The 21,544-nt window shown below is 35.4% G+C and overlaps 1 protein-coding gene across 19 annotated transcripts in view; it reads left to right on the forward strand.

The window, feature by feature from the left end:
* Dlg2 (discs large MAGUK scaffold protein 2) overlaps positions 1–21,544 on the forward strand; it is a 2,025,432-nt gene that overhangs the window by 1,469,951 nt on the left and 533,937 nt on the right. For all 19 annotated transcript variants that reach the window (XM_074081674.1, XM_074081712.1, XM_074081675.1 and 16 more), the window contains one exon: positions 17,657–17,826. In XM_074081674.1, the coding sequence (XP_073937775.1) occupies positions 17,657–17,826 (170 nt within the window). The remainder of the gene's footprint in view (positions 1–17,656; positions 17,827–21,544) is intronic.

The raw sequence follows: 21,544 nt of genomic DNA on the forward strand, positions 1-21,544 counted from the left end.
ATGGTTCATATCCCTCAACATGAACTCCATGGGGCTCTAAAAATTCTGATTCAACCCTAGCTTCTGCTATGTGTGCAGAGAGCAATTTTTGGCATTGTTTGTCAGTCTAGACTTAAAGTTCCAGCCCATATTGAAAGTTTACAAGAGGCACTGCACTGCTCTAAGCAAAGGCAAGAGACCTAGGGACCTCTGCCACTAACTAGCTGTGAGACATTGGGAAGGTTACAGCACTTGCCAACTTTGGCATCTTTCTCCATAAAATGAGCATTGTAGAACATCTTTGGGAATTTTTAGTTTTAAAATCATACTCTAATCATCTGACAATTGTTGACAGACTGAGAAATTCAGAATGTTATCATAGCCAAGAAATCAACCCTTTGTTTTGACTGAATCTGTAGTTCTAAGAAGATCCATTTTCATTACATTTGTATACCAAAGAGCTGTTTGCAACTTTAAATGCTGATAAGTCAACTTGTTTTTAATTATTTCTCATAGTGTCTTAAGAATACATATTGTCACTCTAATATATGAAATTACATTTGATACTGATTATAATAAATAGCTCTTTGGGATCTAGACTAAAACAAAATGGTAGGGAGACAGTGAAAAATACACTCAATGTCCTGATTTCTAATTCAAAGGTAGCCCAAGTTATTTTCAAGAATTGCTTTCTTTAAGAGTTCTACATTATATCATTATTTAGAAAGGACTAATTGTAAGCTTTGCACAGGCATCAAGTCACTGCAAATTACCTTAATAATTAGATACAAAGTCACAAAAATGTTAAAGCTCCTGTCAAAACCAATAAACCCAGAGCTAGGCAAGAGTTTAACAGATAAAAACATTTTATTCAGGGACTATTACATTAGGGGAAAAGAGACCACAATGATAAAAATGGACTCAATTCTAACCAAAACAAGAAGTGGAGATTTATAGATAAGGATCAGGATCAAGTTCAGTAGACAGAAAATTGCTAAGAGGAAACATCAGGGGCAGGAGGAGATTTTTGCTAAATTGACCCATGAGGATTATTGTTAAAGGCCAGGGTGATCAGATATCAAAGGTGAGGGCTTCTCTCTAAACTCACTTAGCAAGATTCTTGCTAAAACTGAGTAATGTGGCCCAACAAGGACTGATACTGAAGCCAAGGTCACAGTCTAGCTGAGCATGGATTTAGGGATTCTGACTACAGTTTGGTTAAGAAAAGTGTTTGTCAGTACTTAATTTTCCCTGACGTCCACCCTGATAATCACAGAATATCAGTGTTGGTGACAGGATTTATTGGATTCCTTCATTTTCAGTGCACATTTGCTATATATACTTGAACATCTTATCCTACCTTTTTCATTTATTTCACAATGCAGGCATTTCCTACCACAAAAAGTAGTTTGTAAACATTAGTTTGAACATCTGCAAAATTTTGTGTCATATGGGTATGAAATTGTTTAATTTTTATCATGCTTTAGATATTTAAGTTGTTTGTTGCACTGCAATGAACATCTCTGTGGAAGGGATTTAAAAATTGGATAGATATTAAAGAATCCAGGTTAGCTATTCACAATTTAGTTGTTGCTTATTTCTGAGTTTGAAATACTGGGTTCCAGTATTCCTTGCTAGGTTTTCTTGTTTGTTGTTGTTGTTTTGTTTTGCTTTGTTTTAAATCATAGACCAGAAGTTTGTTTTTTACATCAGAGCAGATTAAACTGAGAATAACAGTTTTCGTCAGATAAAATCAGTTTCTGAAGAGGTAGCACCCATGTTAATCCAGTACTTGAGCTAAGATAGCTTCCAAGTCATCCTCAGCCTGGTGACCTAGAATTCATCTGTGTTTACCTGTATTTGACCCAAGGCATTATTCTGATATTTGTAACATAGACATCAGGGCCAAAATTTATAAGCTACAATGTGCCACTAATAATTAAAAATGTTGGTATAATTTCTCTTCCACTTCTGTCTTCCATTTAACTGTTTTAATTACTATAGTCTAATTTAGTAGCAATTATTATAGTCTAATTTAGTACCAATTAAAGAAGAAGGTAGACTGTTTTTTAAAGAGCAATGCTACCTTTCAGAAGACAATGAATTATAGAATGAATTATTAGCTGCTTCCTCTGTGTTCATGTCTGTGTCAAATGTTTAATGTCTCTGTTAAAATGTGAATATGCTCTTTAATAGTCATTAACCTAGGTGTAAATCACATGTATTGAGAATTTCATTTATAGGCATCCTACTGATTCATTTATTGTACCATCAGTGGGAGCTGCCAGAGCAGCTTGATGCCATAAACTCATCTCTTCTGCTCTCCCACTTCTCTGACATTCAAATCAAGGCATCCAGTGTGCAAACAGGCACTAGAAAAGAAAATGAGTCAAGTCACATTTTGTGTTTGGGGATTGAAAAAAGGTAGTTTCAGCATGTTTTTTCCTTTTTTATTAGCATATATTACTTATACAAAGTGGTTTCATTGTAATATTTCCATACATGAATATAATATATGTTGATCAATAGTTATCACCTCTATTAGTCTTTCTTACTTCCCTCCTTTGCTTCCCCCTTTTGAAAACAATTTTTGATGGGTTTTATTATACTATTTGCATACATGCATAAAACACACTTCAATCATATATACCCTATCACCTACTCCTTTTCCACTCCCCACTCCTACTCATTCCCAACAAAAGCAATCCTCCCCTTGAATTATCACAGATAGATGATAGATGATAGATAAATGATAGATGATAGATAGATAGATAGATAGATAGGTAGATAGGTAGATGCATACACACACATATATGCCTAGGTGTAGGTACTGCATATAAGAAAAAACTGCCTTAATGTGATGATCTCCAGTTCCATTCGTCTTCCTACAAATGGCATGGCTTCACTGTTCTTTATGACTGAATAATCTCCACAGTGTATATATGTACCATGTTTTCTTTATCCTTTTTCATTGGTTGAGGTACCTAAGCTGATTCTATGACTTAGCTATTATGAATAGTCCTGTATAAACATGAGTTTCTGGAAATGGTCTATGGTTGTGAACAGCTTTAATTAATTAAATTAATTAAATTCACCTTCTGTAGAGAGGTGATATTTAAACTGAGCCATAAAGGGTAAATGATTAGGACTAGAGAAGTCTTTAGGCTAAGAGAGCCTGTCCAAAGGCCTGATGAAGAATAATGAAGAGGTCACTGAACCTAGAGCAACTAAGGCAGGGCAGATGGGCACAAGATGAAAGTGAACAAGTATACATGAGAAATCAGGCAGAGGGAGCCTTTGGTGTCATATTAGATACTTGATTTTTTATCCATCTAAAAGTAACGTGAAACCCTGAATATTCCAATAGTGAAAAAATGACTAAATTATTGCCTACATAAAATTTACTCTGATTGCTGTGGGAGTCTGGCTTAGTTCACAAGAGTGTCTACAGGTAAAGCAGCTTAAGGGTATTGTACTAATTCAGGTGATAAATGATGGTACCTTAGACTAAGATGTTGTCAAAAACACTGAGAAAAGTGTCATGAGTTTTCATCACAAAATTAATTTGAATTTATGTTATGAAATGCGATTTGGCCTAGGAAGAGGTAAGGAGTGTGGATATTATAAAATTGCATAAACAATAACAGCTGATTATTATCGCTTAGAAAAGGTCAGAAAACAGCATCATTAATCATCTACACTTGAAAATTAGTACCTTCAGGCAATTTAGCATTATCTGCTATATAGAGAATTGTTCACAACCTTTGTCAGTACTAAATAATTCCAGTAATTATGGGCTTGATTTTAAGAAGGTCTTCAAGCTACAGCTATCAGAATTCAAATTTGGACAGCAAGATTGTACACACTGTATTATTGCCAATTCCAGTGCAATCTATGTAGAATGATTATTCATTTATTCACCCCTCCTTTGCATAGTTCATTTGGTATTTGACTATTGAGCACCTACTAATGGTTCAACACTATTCTAGGATAAAATAGTCAAAATGATAGACTGTTTCTGCTTTAAAGAACTTGACATTTTTGCCTGCTGGGTAGAAAATGAACAAATACACAAAATGCCACATAGTAATAAGTACTGTGCAGAGAATAAGGAAGAATGACATAATGTGTCTGACTACATTGGATTAAGTGATCAAGTTAAGCTTTTTGAAAAATACGACTTTTAAGGTAATATCTTAAGGACTAAAAGGAGATTGCCAAGTAGAGGTAAGAAAAAAGACTTTCAAAGTCAAGGAGGCAGTAAGTTCAAGTGATGTAAGGCAGGATTGAGCCAGGTAGGTAGTAGAACAGAGGTAGAGCCAGTGAGGCTGGAATGAGGAGGTAAGGAAGACAGTGATCGAAAATGAGAATACTAGAATGAGTGGAATCCAAGGCTTCAGAAAGTAGATAAAAGGACTACATTTTATTTTTTTAAGTGATGTGTGAAGAGTTTGGAAGACTAGCAAGGGATGAGTAATGCTATTTGATTTAAATTTAAAAATTAAATTTAAAATCTTTCATACAGATAGTATTATAGAGAACAGAAGGAGAACCTGTGAACCAATGTGTTTAGGTAGAAGTGGTGGCTCAGGTAAAGGTGATGTTAGTAGAGTAGAAAGAAATGGATGGGCTGAGTTAGATATTGGGGTTAGATACAACTGGTTTTACTAATGGATTGGATATGGATGGTAAAGGAAATAATGGAATAAGGAAAATGAGTGGATGGTGGTGCCTTATTATGTGAGGAGCTGTGTTAACCATTAACAATAAAAAAAGTAATTAAGATAAGATTTCTTCTCTCAAAGAACTGACATTCTAGTGGGAAGGAATGTAATAGATAAGAAAATAAATTAAGTAATACAAGTATCTTGCTTGTTGTTGAACTGTACAAATCCTCAATGTTACTGCCCTGTAACAACCAATGCCTTTATTTACCATGAAATTGGACATTTATGATTTTAAGAATAGCTAAAGGCAATGAGGACTGGCAGTATGGCTCAAGAAGTGGATCAGCTGCTTTGTAAGCACAAAGCCCTGAGTTCAAAACCCATTCTCATCTCCCACCAAAATAGAGGTGATGAAAATTCCCTCTTGACTATCTTAAACACCTCAGAAACTACTAAAAATCACTTACCATCAAATATGTATTTGCTCTTTACAAATATAAGCACACAGCTCATCAACTGGCTTATGAGGTACTCCATATCTCTAAGGTTAGTGGATTCAGGAGACGCCTCCTATGCTAGTAGGAAGTGAAGAAGAGCTCAAAATAAGGGACAAAATCACAGGAAATTTGCTGCATGGTATACTTGAATTCCTGATTGTAGGTCAACTCTCCTATCTCCATGGAAATTGAACTTTAAGAATCAAAATAACCGTATAAATGATAAACAAAAACTTGAAATTAAAGCCTAAACCCTGAAGTTGGAAAGACAAGATTAAGCTGTCACTGGTCTTCTAAGTAAGTGACTTGGGCCTCTGTCCTTGTGATGTGATTTTATACATTTTCTCCTCCCTGTTCCCTTGGTCAGGGGCCAGTGTCTGTCGCTCTTCAGTGTGTCCTCAGTGTCTGCACAACACCTAGCACTATGTAGCAGATAATAAATGTGATTGAATGTTTATATCATATAGCTATCACAACTAGACTTTTGAGATCTTCCCATCAGTGATCATTTTGCTTTTGTTTACACCTTGTCTATCACTGGAGTTCTTTTATTATGCATATATGCCTGTTTCTTACATAATTAAATTTTAATTCCTTCCCTGTATGCCAGGAAGGGTGAGATGACATTAGAAGATACAGCATCCTCGTGGGACTGGAGAAGGTGTGGATATTGACAGCAAAGACATCATCCACTAAATTCCACATTTCTAAATTTATTTACTTATTTATCAGCTTTGTGTCAGGCATCGTTTGAGGTACCAAACATTCAAAAGTTAATGGGATGTAATTTTTCCTCTCAAGTGACCCCTTTATTTATAAATGGAAATAAATGTTTCCCCTCTTCTTTTACCTCTCACATCTAATACATCAGTATATCTAGTAGATTCTGGTTTCCTTTCTCATCTGTCCTCTTCTCCCCATCCTGACTGCCATAATCTAGTCTAGATACCTGTCTTTATCAGGATTCTTCAGTAGCCTCTAAGGACAATCTGTGCTTTGTTCTACCCCTAACTCAACCCTCCAAATTTAATCAAATCTTCACATAGCACTTGAAGTGCTTTTCCAAAATACTATTCTAGCTTTAAGCAGAACAATTATTTTAGGTTCAAGTACAAATTCCTTAACAAGTCTTATGAGAGCCTTCAAGAGTTCATTTCTATTCTACCTATCAGTCATTAAGCTTTGCCAGGAACACTTCTCCCACTTTGTTCACTTGGCTAATTTCTATTTGGCTGTCAGATCTAAGCTACCTCGGTTGCTCAAAGAAGTTTCCTTTGGCCTCCTTAGAACAAAGTTGTCTCCCTATGTCTCCTTCTATACGCTATATTGCTCTTGCCATAGCACTTACCCTGAATTTTATTAGCTTGTTTCACTGTATCCACTGTTAAATTGTAAAGATGCTTCATTATGGGCCTTGAAAGAAAGATAATGTACTTTTTTTTTCAGCTGACAGAACACTGAAATTTTTCATTTAATGATTACTATATGAATTTTGGTGCGAAAAAATTCAGAAAAGTTTGAGACAAGGCTATAACAAAACCCATTTGCATGTTCATATTTGTGTTACTCAACTGACATGAAAAATTGAAATTATAGTTGAATGTACCTCACTTTAGAAATATGTAATATATATTCGCAGATACTTGATGGGAGGAGGAAAACCTCATCCATTTATTTCTGACGCACTCCAAGAACATCATTTTTTGGGAGGGAGTGGTGCTGGGGTTTGAGTAATGTACTTAACAGACTACTCAGGTCTGGAAGTGGCTAATCCAGGCACAAAAAGATGCCTGGACAATGAATTTTATGATGAATGAAGAAAGTAGCAAGAGACAGGATTAGGAAACTAAATACCAACCAGACTGTTGAACGATTTGAGTGTTATGTGAAGGCCTTTGGGCTTTATTAGAAAATGCAGGTATATTCAATGTACATTCCCCATGAGCACTGCTAACAGTAGCCAATTAGAAGTCTTTATTTTCACTAGAAAACATATTCCTACCCCACTTCAGCAGACAGCTCAGCACCTGGGCACTGGGCTGGAAAAGTGGGTTTGCCTAGTTTTCTCTCTGCATGCCATAACTTCTGCTCAGTCATATGTGGCTCCCTGACTCTGGATCCCTCCAAGCCCCATGATTCTCTCAAGTAGAGCCTTCCAGCAAGCCATGCTCTGATTCCTCTTTCTTCCCCACTGCAGAAATCCCAGAAACTCTGCCTTCTGTTTTGTGTACAAACAATTATCAATGTACATTATGTGGCTTCTGAGCAAGACTTAATTTGAAGAGCTTCTTGCTTAGAATTTTTAAATGTTTGAAAGCCTGTCACAGGCAGTAGAGAACAGTTGAAGACTACTGAATGTAGGATAAAGCAATCAGGCTTATATTTCAATTAACATCATTTTGGCAATAAGTTGGAAAGGGAATATAGGGGATAAAACTGAAGGCAAGAAAACTAGTTACAACAATTTCTCCAGAATCTAGGTGATTTACAATAAAGGCAAGAATTAGAATAAGTGGTAGGAAAAGAAAAATTTAAATCTTAAACTAAATGATAGATTAGATGTGTGACTGAGAGAGAAATACTGCATTTCTGATGATGGAATGATTCATCTTGATAGAGGAAGAGAATTGAAGTGCAGAGTTGTGCATTGGGAGGAGATAAGCAAGTTGTCACTTTGCTTCATTTGAAGCGTACTATGGACTTCCACGTAGATAGGTGCCAGGCTGAGCTGAGCTTAAATTTAGATTTATAGAACATCAGAAGTAGAACATAATTTTAAAACCACTGAGTTCAACAGAAAGACAGAGAGACTGCAATTAAAGGCTTCACTGGAAAGTGGCAGCAGCAGGATAGAACTCACAGCTGATTTATAAATTCAGTATTCTTTCCACCATGTCATGCTCCTTGTGGGTCTCAACTTTTCACTGAGATGTTCTTCAATATCATAGGGCTAAAATGAATTAGAATGAGAAAATGTGTAATTATGAATTACATATATTCTGATCAACATTCATTTCTGGGGTTGGAGCAGATTTGAGTGGAGGGAAATAGGAAATCACATTCAACATGTTAAGATGTATTTCTTCATGTGTCGTTCTCATTGCATTAGAGTCTGTAGGGTACCAAATAAGTCTGTAGCTTTAACATGAGAACCTAACATGTGTTTGCACTTCAGGCATTATGGACAATAAAAACCTGAGGGACTTGGATACATTTTATGGGCCAGGGATTATGAGCTTGCCCTGAATGGGGCTGGCTTTGGTTAGGCATTTAGGAGACAGAGGCAACATGGAATAAAATGCAGTGGCATGCCTGGAGGATGGTTTGAGAGATATAGAAAGAGGGGCCAGATTCTTTCTTAAGTTACAACCTTGTCCAAGCAATACAAACATAAATTACAGTTTTTATTTTATATGTTTTAAGTAACTCTTGAATTTTGAAGGGAGAAGGAAATCATGAAAGGACAGCTTTTGGAAAGTGAACCTGGTTTTGTGTGTCAGGATGACATGGAGAAGGACTAGTTAGCCTGGCATCAGAAAAACCAGCTAGGAAGCTACTGCAGTAATCATATCCAGGTGAGAGCTACCAGCTCTTTGTCTCATGAAAGCTGACATGTGGTCCTGTCTGTGGACAGAGTATTGTACTGAGCTAGATCAGTAATGTCCTGTCCTATGATTTCTCTCCCTTTGAAATTCCCATTCAATGCCTATTTCCCTTGTTACACCCATTAAGTTGCCTAGCTTGAGATTTGTTACTGGCCTCTCTATTCTCCAGGAAAGTGCCAAAAGACCAATCACTGGTGCTGAAATAGCAGTTTCTTCCCCCATTGTGGAAAGCTGCAATGTTTCCCAGATGACAGCTGCAGAGAATCCTGCAAGCATTTTATATAAGGGAAATGAAGTGGCAAATGGAGGGAGAAAAACAGTACATTCACTGTAGAAGATGGCTTCTATGGATCATAAACCCAAGTTACTCTCTCCCGGAATCAGAGACAAAAGCAGAATCCCTATTTTTAAAATGGAGAATGAAGTGGGTATCAGTTGGTCTTGGCTGAAGGAAAGGAGTCAGGAAAGGAGTCCTATATATAAAATCCATGCTTGAAAATGTTTACATGTGCACAGCCTTCACACAGTGTGGCAGCTTTGGTTTCCTGGTCCAGGTGTTTGGAGACTTCATTCCAAATAAGGTAAAGCTGTGAATAGAGGAGGCAACTGGTTTCATAGTCAGAACTGAGGACTTTATCACAATTTATTGGTTAGTTGTTGGAGTACATAAGGTTGAGATATTCTGTTCATTTTGGCATGGACTCCACATGAGTCAGGTAGAGTGCCCTTTAAAATCTGGAGTATTGCCGTAGGTCAGCATTTCCAGAATGTGGTGTGATCTTGAAATTTGAATCCTCCTTCCTGTTCCAGACCAACTAAATCAGAATCTCTAGGTGTTCTAGGGGAAGGAAGTAGAGTGTGTGCTTAGTACATGCAAGGCCCTGTGTTCTATCCTTAACAACCCCCAAATTAAAAAATTAAAAAAAAAAAAAAACTCCAGGAGTAAAGCCTAGCCTCCTGTAGTTTAGTAAGTCTCACAAGTGACTCTGATGTGCCCCCATGTTTGAAAACCATTGATCTATGGCTTGACTTTATTGATTTTTCAATATGATTCTTGACCCCACTGATGGTCAGCTGGTATTGGTCCTTAAATAAGTCTCAAATTATTTTTAACAAAACAGAGAGATAAGGATGGTTTAGTGCATAAGCTTTCAGATTATCTAGCTATAGCTTACTGTTATTATAAATGTTTTTGGGATCTAGTTTCTGCTATAAAATGAAGACAGCAGTATATACCTTTCAGTCTTCCTGTTTAGGTTAAAGGTATATACGTTGTACATGACATGTACATCTTCTTCTATGTGTTAAGCATTATGCCATTTGAATAAACCATATACCACATTCTAGTATACTGCATGGGTATAAACATAATGCACTTAGTTACATTTGAATCTCAGATAAACATCTAATGTTCAGCTTAAGTATGACCCAAACATGGTGTAGGACATTTTTATATTAAATGTGTATTTATTTATTTTTAAAGCTCTTATATATACATTTATATTTCATTTGATAATGTTGCTGATTTTAATCACAACAATAATAGTAACTGTAACAAGCATTTTAGAACAAGAGCAGTTTAGCATGTGTACAATAACCATGTATACGAACTTGGTACATAGAAATCAATTGTGATTCTATACATTGTACCAGAAACAAATAATTGGAACACTTAAATGGTCATATTAGTATACAGTTGACATTAAATAAGTTGACATATTTACAGGATACAATCCAGTGTTTTGACATGTAAGTGTATGTATATCTAGGTGTGTATACATATACATCATAATACATACATGCACACACGTTGCACACTCATGAAAATATCACCATAACCAATAAAATGAATATACTCATCACCCTCAAAAGTTTTATTGTGCCCCTTGGGAATTCCTCTCTCTCACCCTTTATGTTCTTTCCCCATCCTATTAGAAATCTTGACTTTGTCCCATGACTCCTTGATTCTCAGTTCTTTCTTTTTCCTCAGTAGTTTTTTTTTTTTTTTTGCTTTTCTCAAAGTACCATTTTTAAAATTGTTTTTTACATTTATTCATATGTGTAAACATTATTTGGGACATCTCTCCCCCCATCCACCATCCCCCTCTCCTCACCTCCCTACCTACCCCTCATTTCTGGGCAGAATCCTCAGTAGTTTTTAATCTCTGAGTTTTAGTTTGGATCATTTCTATTGCTTTAAATTTACTAACATTTTTTCTTCTTTAGTGTCCAATATGCCATTAATTTCTTCTAGTAAATTTCTCCAGCAGGTATTAAAAAATGTATTTATTTATTTATCTGAATGGTAATTATTATTGTTTTTCTGAAATTCAGATTTAACTGAGTATTCTGTATTTTTATTTGCTAAGTCTATTAGTATTTTGCAGTGATTACCTAATGGAGGGATACTGAAACAACCAATTGTGCCAGAGATGGCTTTTCAGAAGAAAAGATAAACTGTAAATAAATATTAAAAGGAAAATTGAAGTAAGCCGATGGAGATAGCCCACGTAAAGCACTGGTCACAGATAAAGGTAGAAATGTTTGTTGGCAAATAACAAGGGTTCACCTGAGCTTACTTAGTCAAATAGTGAGATTCATTAGTAGAACACTTGGAGTATCTTCTCAAATTCAAGGATGGACTGAACAACTGAATCCTGGGACGCAGCCATGGACTGAGGCACTGTGGGGCATCTAGGAGGATCTCTCCCTTGGTCTGAAGCTCTTGCTTCTTCCCATATATCTACTTTATTCCCAGTCTTCTTGCAGATGGGTTTTTGGCACTTCACACTCAGTGTAGAAGAAAACAATCCTGACTATTAAGCTCTCAAATTTGTGTTTCTTCTGTTCATCTCATGATTTCAATTCCATGTTCCCCAGAGCAAGGACTCCCCAAACTTACCAAGTAATCTCTGTTAAGCTTCATGAATTTTTTATGAACTTGTCACTTCTGCATCCATGTGGATGCTTGCTGGGACAACCCAATATAGTACAAAAGGATATTACTATATTGGCACATACTAGATGCCTCTAAAACATAAGTTTTCTTCTTTCCTGTAAAAATCTTCTATTATGCAGATTTTTATCCTTTATTTTCAGTTTTAATGTACTTATATTTCTAGTGAGGTCAATGAAAAAAGGGAGATGTTTCAACAAGGAAGAACCTTAGCTGGTGATAGACTTTAAAGATCCCCAGGAATGCTTACATGTGCATTTATGAGAGGAAGACAGAGGAGAGCAAACAGACATAATTAAGTGTGTTTACAGTATGTCCTGGTGATCTGGAGCCATTTGAGTAAAACCTGGGTGAGGGTGTGAGTACACACACACATTTTTCTTTTTTCCTTTTCTGTGTTTGGCAGCATAAAGTACCTGTCATTTTTCAATGTATAAGTTTGAGCATCTATTATTTACCTTTAGTGTGACTCTAGTAATAAAAGAAAAATAAGACCTTTTTGATACCATCCTTTGGAGCTTTTCTGGTTTCATTATCACATGCACAAAATCTGTGAAGTTAGTCTTTTTAAATAGATTCTGATTTTTTAAGTGATTGATTGTTTTAAATGCATGCAATAATTCCCCAGCTAGTAGTTTTCATACAATCATGCATGATTGTATTTCACTGAGCACCTTAGATATTGATCAGGTTTCTCATGATGATCCTCTTTGCCTATAATGTATTCATCTATCTGAAAAAAGAATAGTACTGAATGGAGAAAATAAACACAAGCCAATTAGAGGACACCCTTTAAGAGCCAATAGCTGCTAGAAAGTTAAGTTTCAGACCCTGTGATCTAAAACCTACATCAAATCAAATCATGAGAATCTGAATGTGGCTAAGGTGTGGTTGAGGTGACGCAGGCATGAGTTGGGACTGTTCTGCCAAGGCTGCCATAAAGCTATAGTTTGTATCAGATCAACTGAAAGTTTTCTCGGGGGTAGAGGAAGGGTAATATGAAAGAGAAATTTCATTATGCTCCATAGAACAAGACTTACTAAAAGCTCTATTTTTATATTTTTCTTTCTGAAAATACCATTCATCTCAACTCTTATATAAAAGTTTAACATCTTAATTTTAACTCCCTTTCTCTCCCTAAGCATTTGTTTCTTCCACTATGGTTTCCTAATATTCTCTCTTATACAAATGTTTCTTGTGTCTTTTTCATAAAAATAGTAGCTAACATGTTTACTGCTTGTCAGGCACTGTGCTAAACATTTCAATTGCTTTATTTCTTTTAATTCATATAGCAATCTTATTATCTCTATTTTCAGATGGAAAAACTGAGGCTTTGGGAGGAAAAATGAGTTTTAGGGCTAGGATGAGATTCCAAATGTGTCTAGGAGTTGATAAGGTTCCCAAGCCATGATCTTAGTGTCTCTGCTTTGATGTAGGTCCATTATAGCACATTTGGAAGGACCATAAAAGATTCAGACTTCTTTAAAAAAGCATAATCTTCAAGCCCACAAAGAATCAGATCAAATACTTTGCTATCTATTTTTTCTTTTTCATGATAATTTTTTGTTGTTCTGGGTGGGAGTACATTGTGGTACTCACAAAGTTTTTATAGTATATCAAATATATCATATATGAATTCATCCCTTGTACCATTTTCCTTTATCTCCACCTTCCCCCATTCCTGGAACAGTTTCAACAGGTCTCATTTTTCCATTTTCATACATGTGTACACAGTATCTGCACTGTATTCACCTCCTCTCCCTTCCCACTGGTATCAATCCCGCCAGGCAGCACCTGTCTGGCCCTCCTAGCCTCAGATTTTATAAAAGAAAAAAAAAAAAGACCTTTTTCTTTAAGATAACTACACAGGGAGTTTCCTTGTGTCATTTCCATGTATATATGTATTATAACCCAAATCGGTTCCTCTCCTCCATTTTTCTTCTTTCTACCTTAGTCTCCTTCTTATGGTATTTCAACAGGTTTAAAAATTCTATATTCATTCTTGTATAGAGAGTACATCAACCATATTAGTTTTCTTTCCTTTCAGTATTTTTATGCATAGTGAATAGAAAATTTTTACAATTTTTTTTTTGTGGTGCTGGAGTTTGAACTTAGGGACTACACTTTGAGCCACTCTAACAGCCCTTTTTTTGTCTTGTTTTGTTTTGTTTTGTTTGTTTTCTCAAGATAGAGTCTTTTGAACAATTTGTCCCAGGACTGGCTTAGAACCCCGATCCTACTGATCTCTGCCTCCTGAGTAGCTAGGATTATAGGCGCCAGCACCTAGGAAATTTTATAATTTTTACATGTTTTATGATTGGTGATCATTTAAAATAAATTAACATCTTTAAAATGTATATGATCATAAGTCTTATTTTAGCAGTAGAACATATTTTGATATCTATGAAAAAAGGATATTACCTGTTATTTTAAATCATATCCTCAAATGGAATAAACTATTCATTATTATTTGACTTTTTTGGCAGTGCTACATCATGTTAGATAATACATCATGCTGAATAATCATTACTGTGATATTGTGGCTATGTTCGAGTGACAAAATATCCTTTTTGTTTCTAACATATATTTTTTGCAATCAAATATACCAGAATTGCAAGAGAGAAAGAGTCCATGAAAGATTAACATTAATTTTTTAATCATTTGGACAATTCTAGTCCACAAGAAGAAATTGTGAGACCATCAATTCAGTTATATTGGTAGAGTATGGAGGAAACTTTATATGCAAAAGGATTTCCAATACATTGGCTCAGAAATATGATAGAGGCTATGCTGGGACAAAAGTATTCCTTGACCTTGAAACTAATGAAATATTCATATGTTTCAAAATGAATACAAAGGGCATTCCTTTACACACAGACGTTATCTACTGGTAGAGTCAAAGCTCTGAGCACATCTTTGACCCACTTATCAATAGCAATAACTCACCTCTAGTATGTTAAAATTTATACACACATCTGTGCAATTAGCTTTCTGATTACACATCTCCCCAGTCCTGGGCATGCTTCCTCTCTTCAATGAAAGGAGGTGACTTGACCATGATCTCATAACTGATAGAGAGGTGGGCTCCAATCAAGACATTCTGACTGTTAGTTCTGTGCTCTATGTACTACAGAAAGCTGCCTATTTCACCACCAAACTATGGAACAAGCATGTGATGTAGGCTGTGTTTTGCTCATATGAGTAATTGACAATTAAGGATTCCACAGTTTACAAATGGAAAAACATTAGCATGGTTTGTATAGATGTAGCCTCCAGAATTTTTTTTAATGTCAGCCACTCCCTGCTATGAAAAGCAGTGTTTTAAGATGTGATTGGTATTCTAAGCATAGGCAATGGTAAAATTATGTTTTTGTATTATCATGAGATGGCAAAATTACCCACACTCAAAGGACCAGCTGCTACAGGGCGGCTGGCGCCTGTGCTGCCTACATTCTCAAAACTATTTTAATTGGTAGTTTTCTGGGCTATTTTTTTAGTCAGTCAGAGAGGAAGTATATGTGTAAACCTATTAAAGCCATACCATCTGTTATGATGGGATAACATCTCTGAATCTTAGTGAATTGTTCCATCCCACGATTATAAGGCTGCTAGTATCCTCACTGAGGCAAGGGTTCATTTAACTCACCTCCTTAAATAGGTATAGAGAAATTAGGGACAAAAGAAAAGATAAAATTCTTCCCATACTCTCATAAAATAGGTCAACTATAGTCCTGTAATTTGAACAGATATGAACATGAATGAAAACATTTATGTACACACACATATGTGTGTGTTTATATGCATATATATAAAAATATATATGCTGTCCCAAGAGGAAAGAGCCTACATTTTTACACTTATATTAGCATATACTTAGTTGTACAGGGGGTGGTCATTGTGACATTTGCATATGTGCTTACAGTGTATCTTAATTAGATTCACCCTCTCTATCATTCTCCCTCATCCCCTCTCCCTTCTTCTTAGAACAATTTCAACAGGTTTCACTTTTCTATTTTCATACACATATACAAACTACATTGATCATATTCATCCACCATCACCCTATCCATTTACCCTTCCCCTCCCTCTGGTGCTTACCCCTGGATAGGACCTGTGTGACCTTCCTGTCCTTCATTTGTTTATGTGTGTATTGATTGTTAAATGGAAATAAGAGGATCTGAGATCAAACTCAATCTCTGCCCAAACTGCTGATCGCTTTAAAGAACCACTTATTACTATTCTCATTTCTGTAATGTAGATAATAAGTCTTACTTCATAAAGTTACAGAGAGACTCCAATAGTTAAGAATATTTCACTGATACTAATAACCATTTATTACATGTTTATTGCATACCAGGGTCTGCATATGTACCTTACTAATTTTTATTATTTGCTTTTGTATTTTGAGATGGAGGTTATTCTGTGTAGCCTAGGCTAGCCTCTAATTTGTAATACTCTTGCCTCAGCCTACTGGGTGTTAGGATAACAGGCACGTACTGCCACACCCAGTTTGTATTATCTAATTTAATCTTCCCCCAAATCCTTCATGCTAGACATTACTATTATCATATGTGATTAAAGATAAGAATATAGAGGCTTAGAGAGATTAAGAAAGTTACCAGTAATTACAAACTTAGGAAATGGAGGACCCAATAATTGAACTGAGACTTACTTTTTTTATTCATTCAATGAATCAGTGCTAAGAATAGATTAACTGAACAAACTTGGAACTCTGGAAGGAGGAAGTAGGGAATGGAAATTGAGTAAGCAATCAATCATGTTCCACTGTACCTTGGCCATTTTTAGAGAATGTATTCAAAAGTGATGAGCGAATCCAAGGAGATTATTAGGCAGGAGGTTGTAGAAGTAATCCATGTGGCACGAGGTTGACTTCAACCAGGTACTAGCACTGAAATCAAGAAACCTGATAGATTGAGGATATGCTTTGTAGGAACAGCTGAATTCATGGTGACAGTGGGAAAGAGGAGTGAAGCAGCAGGTACCCCTCACTTTTGACTCTGAGCAACATGGTAACCTGACCTGCGAAAGACTAAGATGGATATACAAAGTGATGAAATCTTTCTAGTTTTAAACCCCATGCTCTTAACCATTAGTCATATTATCCCTAATATTATGAAAACAACAGAGATTTGAAGTCTATGCCATTTAACTGTAAACAACCTGGAAAGATTTATGAAAAAAGTCAATTATTCCATCCCATGTGACAACAAAAATGAAAGTTTTTGTTGGAACTTTCCTTAGTTCTTAGTTTTCAAAGTAAGTGGGACAGGATTGTCTGATACTCTCTTTAAGATTCATTACATCTAAACTTCAATATTTATAAGATTGTGAGATGAATTTGAAGGAAAGACATTTAAAAATATTTTGCTAGAAAGCTAGCAGTTTTATTTTAGAAAACTGTGTCATATATATATATATTTTTCTTCTTTCTACATTTTTTATATTTCTCAGATTTTTCTAAAATAGTTACAATTACTTTTGTAACTACAAAATTAAGAACTTGGAAAAAATTGATCAATAAAGTTACATCTGTTATGTCTATACAGTCCATAGTAATAAGTTCTGAGAACCCCCATATTATAACCTTGAGTCAAACCAATTGAAACCAATCAAAATAATGATATAATTGACAGGTATCTTAAAAGGCATATCTTTCTAATTATGACATAGATGATACAGTCCCAATCAGAGTGGACAGAAGTTCAAGATGAAGACTGACTGACCATGTGGTCAATTTGAGGATGGCAAGGAAGTCTGAGGAATTTGAGGTTTATTCAATTGCTTGCATTTTTAAGGTCCTTCCAAATTTGAACATTTTGGATGTTCTTATATTCGTTACCTCCCTGCATATTAAGGTTAGCTAATCATGATAGCTTTCTTTAAGACATGTTTCTAGCAGCTCCTGAGTCCTGCCTATTTCCTTCTTTGCAGGGTCAATGACTGTATCCTGCGGGTGAATGAGGTTGATGTCTCAGAGGTTTCCCACAGTAAAGCAGTGGAAGCCCTCAAAGAAGCGGGGTCCATCGTTCGGCTGTATGTGCGTAGAAGGCGACCCATTTTGGAGACTGTTGTGGAAATCAAGCTATTCAAAGGACCTAAAGGTAATAAAAACATAAATGACTCGTACTAAGACATGAGTGGCAAACCATTTGACCAAAGTGTATGCCATAATCCGCTTTCAGGGTATCTTCTTGTATTCTCTGACATTCAGTGCTTACCAAGAGAAATTCTGTGCTAGTGATTTTTACAGAAGCCAAAGCTCTAAATTTAATGCCAGTCCTATATAGGAACATTCTTATAAATAGTGATGCAACAAACACTTAACATTTTTATTATTTTTTTTTAACTTACTGGATCATCATAATGTGACTAGCACATTAATGCATACTTTCTAAATTTTCAGATAGAAATGATAAATCCTCTCATTTAACAAGTTAATATAAATAATAATTAAAATAATGTATAGTTACATAGCAAATTATATTTTTGTAATACTTTTATGATTTGTTTTGATATTGTTATATTCTTATATGTTGTTTCAACAAGTACTACATAATATTTTATACTTGGCAAGACAAAGTAAGTTTTAAAAAATTTTTTAATGTTCACAAATCTCTACAGATTATTATGGTTACTCTGTGGAGTCACATAAATAGTGTGATTATCATCATACTAAGACTATTCCTTTTAGCACTGTTGAATGATGATACAATATTAGCATAGTAGTATTTCAAGTAGCTTAAAAAAATCTAAAAATTAGCTTAAATATTTTAGATTATGACTGGATAATCACTATGCTTTCCTTTAAAACCAAATCTGGAATGCTAAATGTGACTGAAAAAGAAGCACATCTCCTTGTCTGGAGGCAGTAGTGGATATATTTAAGATCTCAGGCACAAGAGTCAGGACCAAGTTCAAGACCCTGGGTCAGCATTTACTGCTGGAGTCACCTTAGCTGAATTAATCCCCTCATTATTAGGTGGCAGTCACAATGGCAGCACTATTCATAGGCTTTATGAAGAGTAAGCATTTAATCAATAGCTGGCTTGGAGTGAGCAAGCAGAGCCTGGTGGTTAAGTTTGCAGTCTCTAGGGTCAAAGCATCTAGATTGGTACGCTCTGGAGCTCACTGCTTGCTTAACTAGGGCAAAATGCTTCACCTGTCTTTGCCTTAATTTTCTTGTCTACAAAATGCAAAAAAAAAAAAAAAACAGAACAAAATCAGTGCAGAATCTTAGGTTGTGAAAATTAGATGAGTTGATTGACACAAAATATTTAGAATAAATCCTGGCACAAATTGACCACCCAACAAATATTAGCTATGTATAGATGTTATTGTAGTATTATCTACTACATGTGGTTTTAGCCTTGGTAACAAGTGTTTGGCAATACAATGAAAATACTCAGATACCCCTTACCAGTTAAATTCAAGTACATTAAAATCACATAATTAAATTTCAAAAGAAGACAGTAAGTAAAACATTCTCATTCTTTAGTGTATGAAAAATTTCCTACCAACCCATCTGCTAAAATTATAGCGGCAAGGTATTTTTAAAGCAAACAAACTGAGTATACACGTTATTTCTATTGAAAACATACACAATATATAAGTAATATGTAGCTTTTTCCTTAATTCAATTAACAGAAATTACTCCGCACACCCATAGGCAAATACTAATTTAACCACTCAGGAAAGTATTGTCATCTGTTTGTAGACTTCCTGCTCTCTGAGTCACTGGATGACCTCCAGTTGCTCAGCAGAGCACTTAAAAGCTGTAGGGAACTGATGACCAAGGCTCCTAAATTTTTTTCAGAAGCACCTCTTTTGTATCTTTATTTTGGCAAGAGGGCCCCCTCCAGATGTTTTACTTCAGTCTGACAGGAGTTGTTTGTGATATGGAGGGGAGAACTGAGCTGTGAGCATTTATCAACCAGGGATACACAGGCTATCATAAAAGCACCACATATGCGACATGGGGTTGCACACAGGCTTGGTCTACTGAGCCAAGGAGAGCCAGGAGATTGTTGGGAATAAGTTTACATCCTGAAAGCTTGCTCCTGCCAAATCCCTGTGGAGTTTGTAGGGATTCTGCTGAGTCAGTCCTGGTTTCCTTACTGTTGCTACCCATCCAGAGGTCACTGATGGGGATTTATTTCTCTATATAAAGCCTATTGATTTACAAGGAAAGGAAGTATTCTAGTCATTGTTTGAATTCCTAATCCCTTCTAGTACCTTAAAATGCAGGACGCGCAAAATCAGAGCAAATTAATTCATGAAATTGGATTCTACACTAAATCTGATGATACCTTGCTTTCTTAACTTTACTTAGCACCTTATTTTTTTTCCTTTTGAATTACAGTGTGTGTGTGTGTGTGTGTGTGTGTGTGTGTGTGTGTGTGTGTGTGTGTAGAAATTTCTACCAATGTTTAATTTATATCATGGAAACTCTTACACTCTGGAAGATAAAAGGGGATCATAATCTCTTTGCTTAAAAAGTTCTAATGAGAGCGATGTAAAGTCAACTAACTCTAATGCAAGGAAAAAATAAAGTTGGTCTCATGATGGAACTTGGGCCATGAATTCAGTGGGACAGAGAGGAAGATGGGATTCATCTTTACTATGAGAGCCAAAATGCTGTAGAACACCTAGAATGTAGCCTGTATGCCCAGGCCCTTATCTGCCCTTCTTTGATCACATGGGTTCTTTACTGTAAGCATGAACCTTCTGGTCAACTGTGCCAACTGGATTCAGTTATCTATATACATTGCCAAGCTATCTGGATTTACATTTGACTTAGTCTTTCAGTGATTCAATAAATATTTGTTATTTACTATATCGCTGAGCTAGACAATAGATATTTGCAAAGAAAAAAAGAGGTGGTTTTTGTTCTCAAGGAGATTATAGTCTTGTGAGGAAAGCAACTATAATATAAAGTGGAAAAGTGCTGTGAAGGAGTGTAAAAGATTAATAAAGGGGAATCAATTAGATAATGGGCCAAAGGGAATTCTATGAGTAACCACCACTTTAAATCTTAAGGTATAAATTAAAATAGAAGTTTAACCATGTAAAGAATGGAAAGGAGTATTCCAGACCAAAATAAAAGCATAGAGGTCCTACTATACAATGAATCTTGATGCATTCTAATAGCCAAATAACTGCATAATGAATGTCCCAAAATGACCAATTGATCAAAAGTTAATTTCCAAATTACAGAAGATTTTTATTATTTTATGTTTTTTTCATAGTATCCTATATGACAGATTTTTGTCCAGTTTGGTTAAATATCAACTTGACATGCACCCTAACATGGTATGAAAGACATACAATTTATCAAATATCTAAATTATTAAAATTTACCAGCTTTTCTATTTCTGTATAATCACGTCTTTGTTCTAATCTGTTCTTAGTCCCCTATCTGTCCTTGCTTTTGCTCTCTCTGGTACCAACAGGTCCAAAGTGAACTATCTATCTCAATGTTAATGTGTAAAAATCACTTGAAAACAGCAAAAATTGACCATTGGCAAATTATTATTCTTATAGCTTGATATTTAGTATTTAGATTAGGGCTTCCTATACTGAGCACAATCTAAACATTCCATGAATACTAAATGAACTACAATGTTAATTAAAAATTAAATATGCTATCTTTTTTTATTATTATTGTACTGGGGATACATTGTGACATTTATAAAAGTTCTTACAATATATCATAGTTTAATTCACCCCCATCTATCAGTCTCCTTTATCTCCCCTCTCCCCATTTCTGGAATATTTTCAACAGGTCTAATTTTTCCATTTACATACATGTTTAAATAATAT

The sequence above is a fragment of the Castor canadensis genome, chromosome 1 (genome assembly GCF_047511655.1).
Source record: "Castor canadensis chromosome 1, mCasCan1.hap1v2, whole genome shotgun sequence".
Classification (NCBI taxonomy): domain Eukaryota; kingdom Metazoa; phylum Chordata; class Mammalia; order Rodentia; family Castoridae; genus Castor; species Castor canadensis.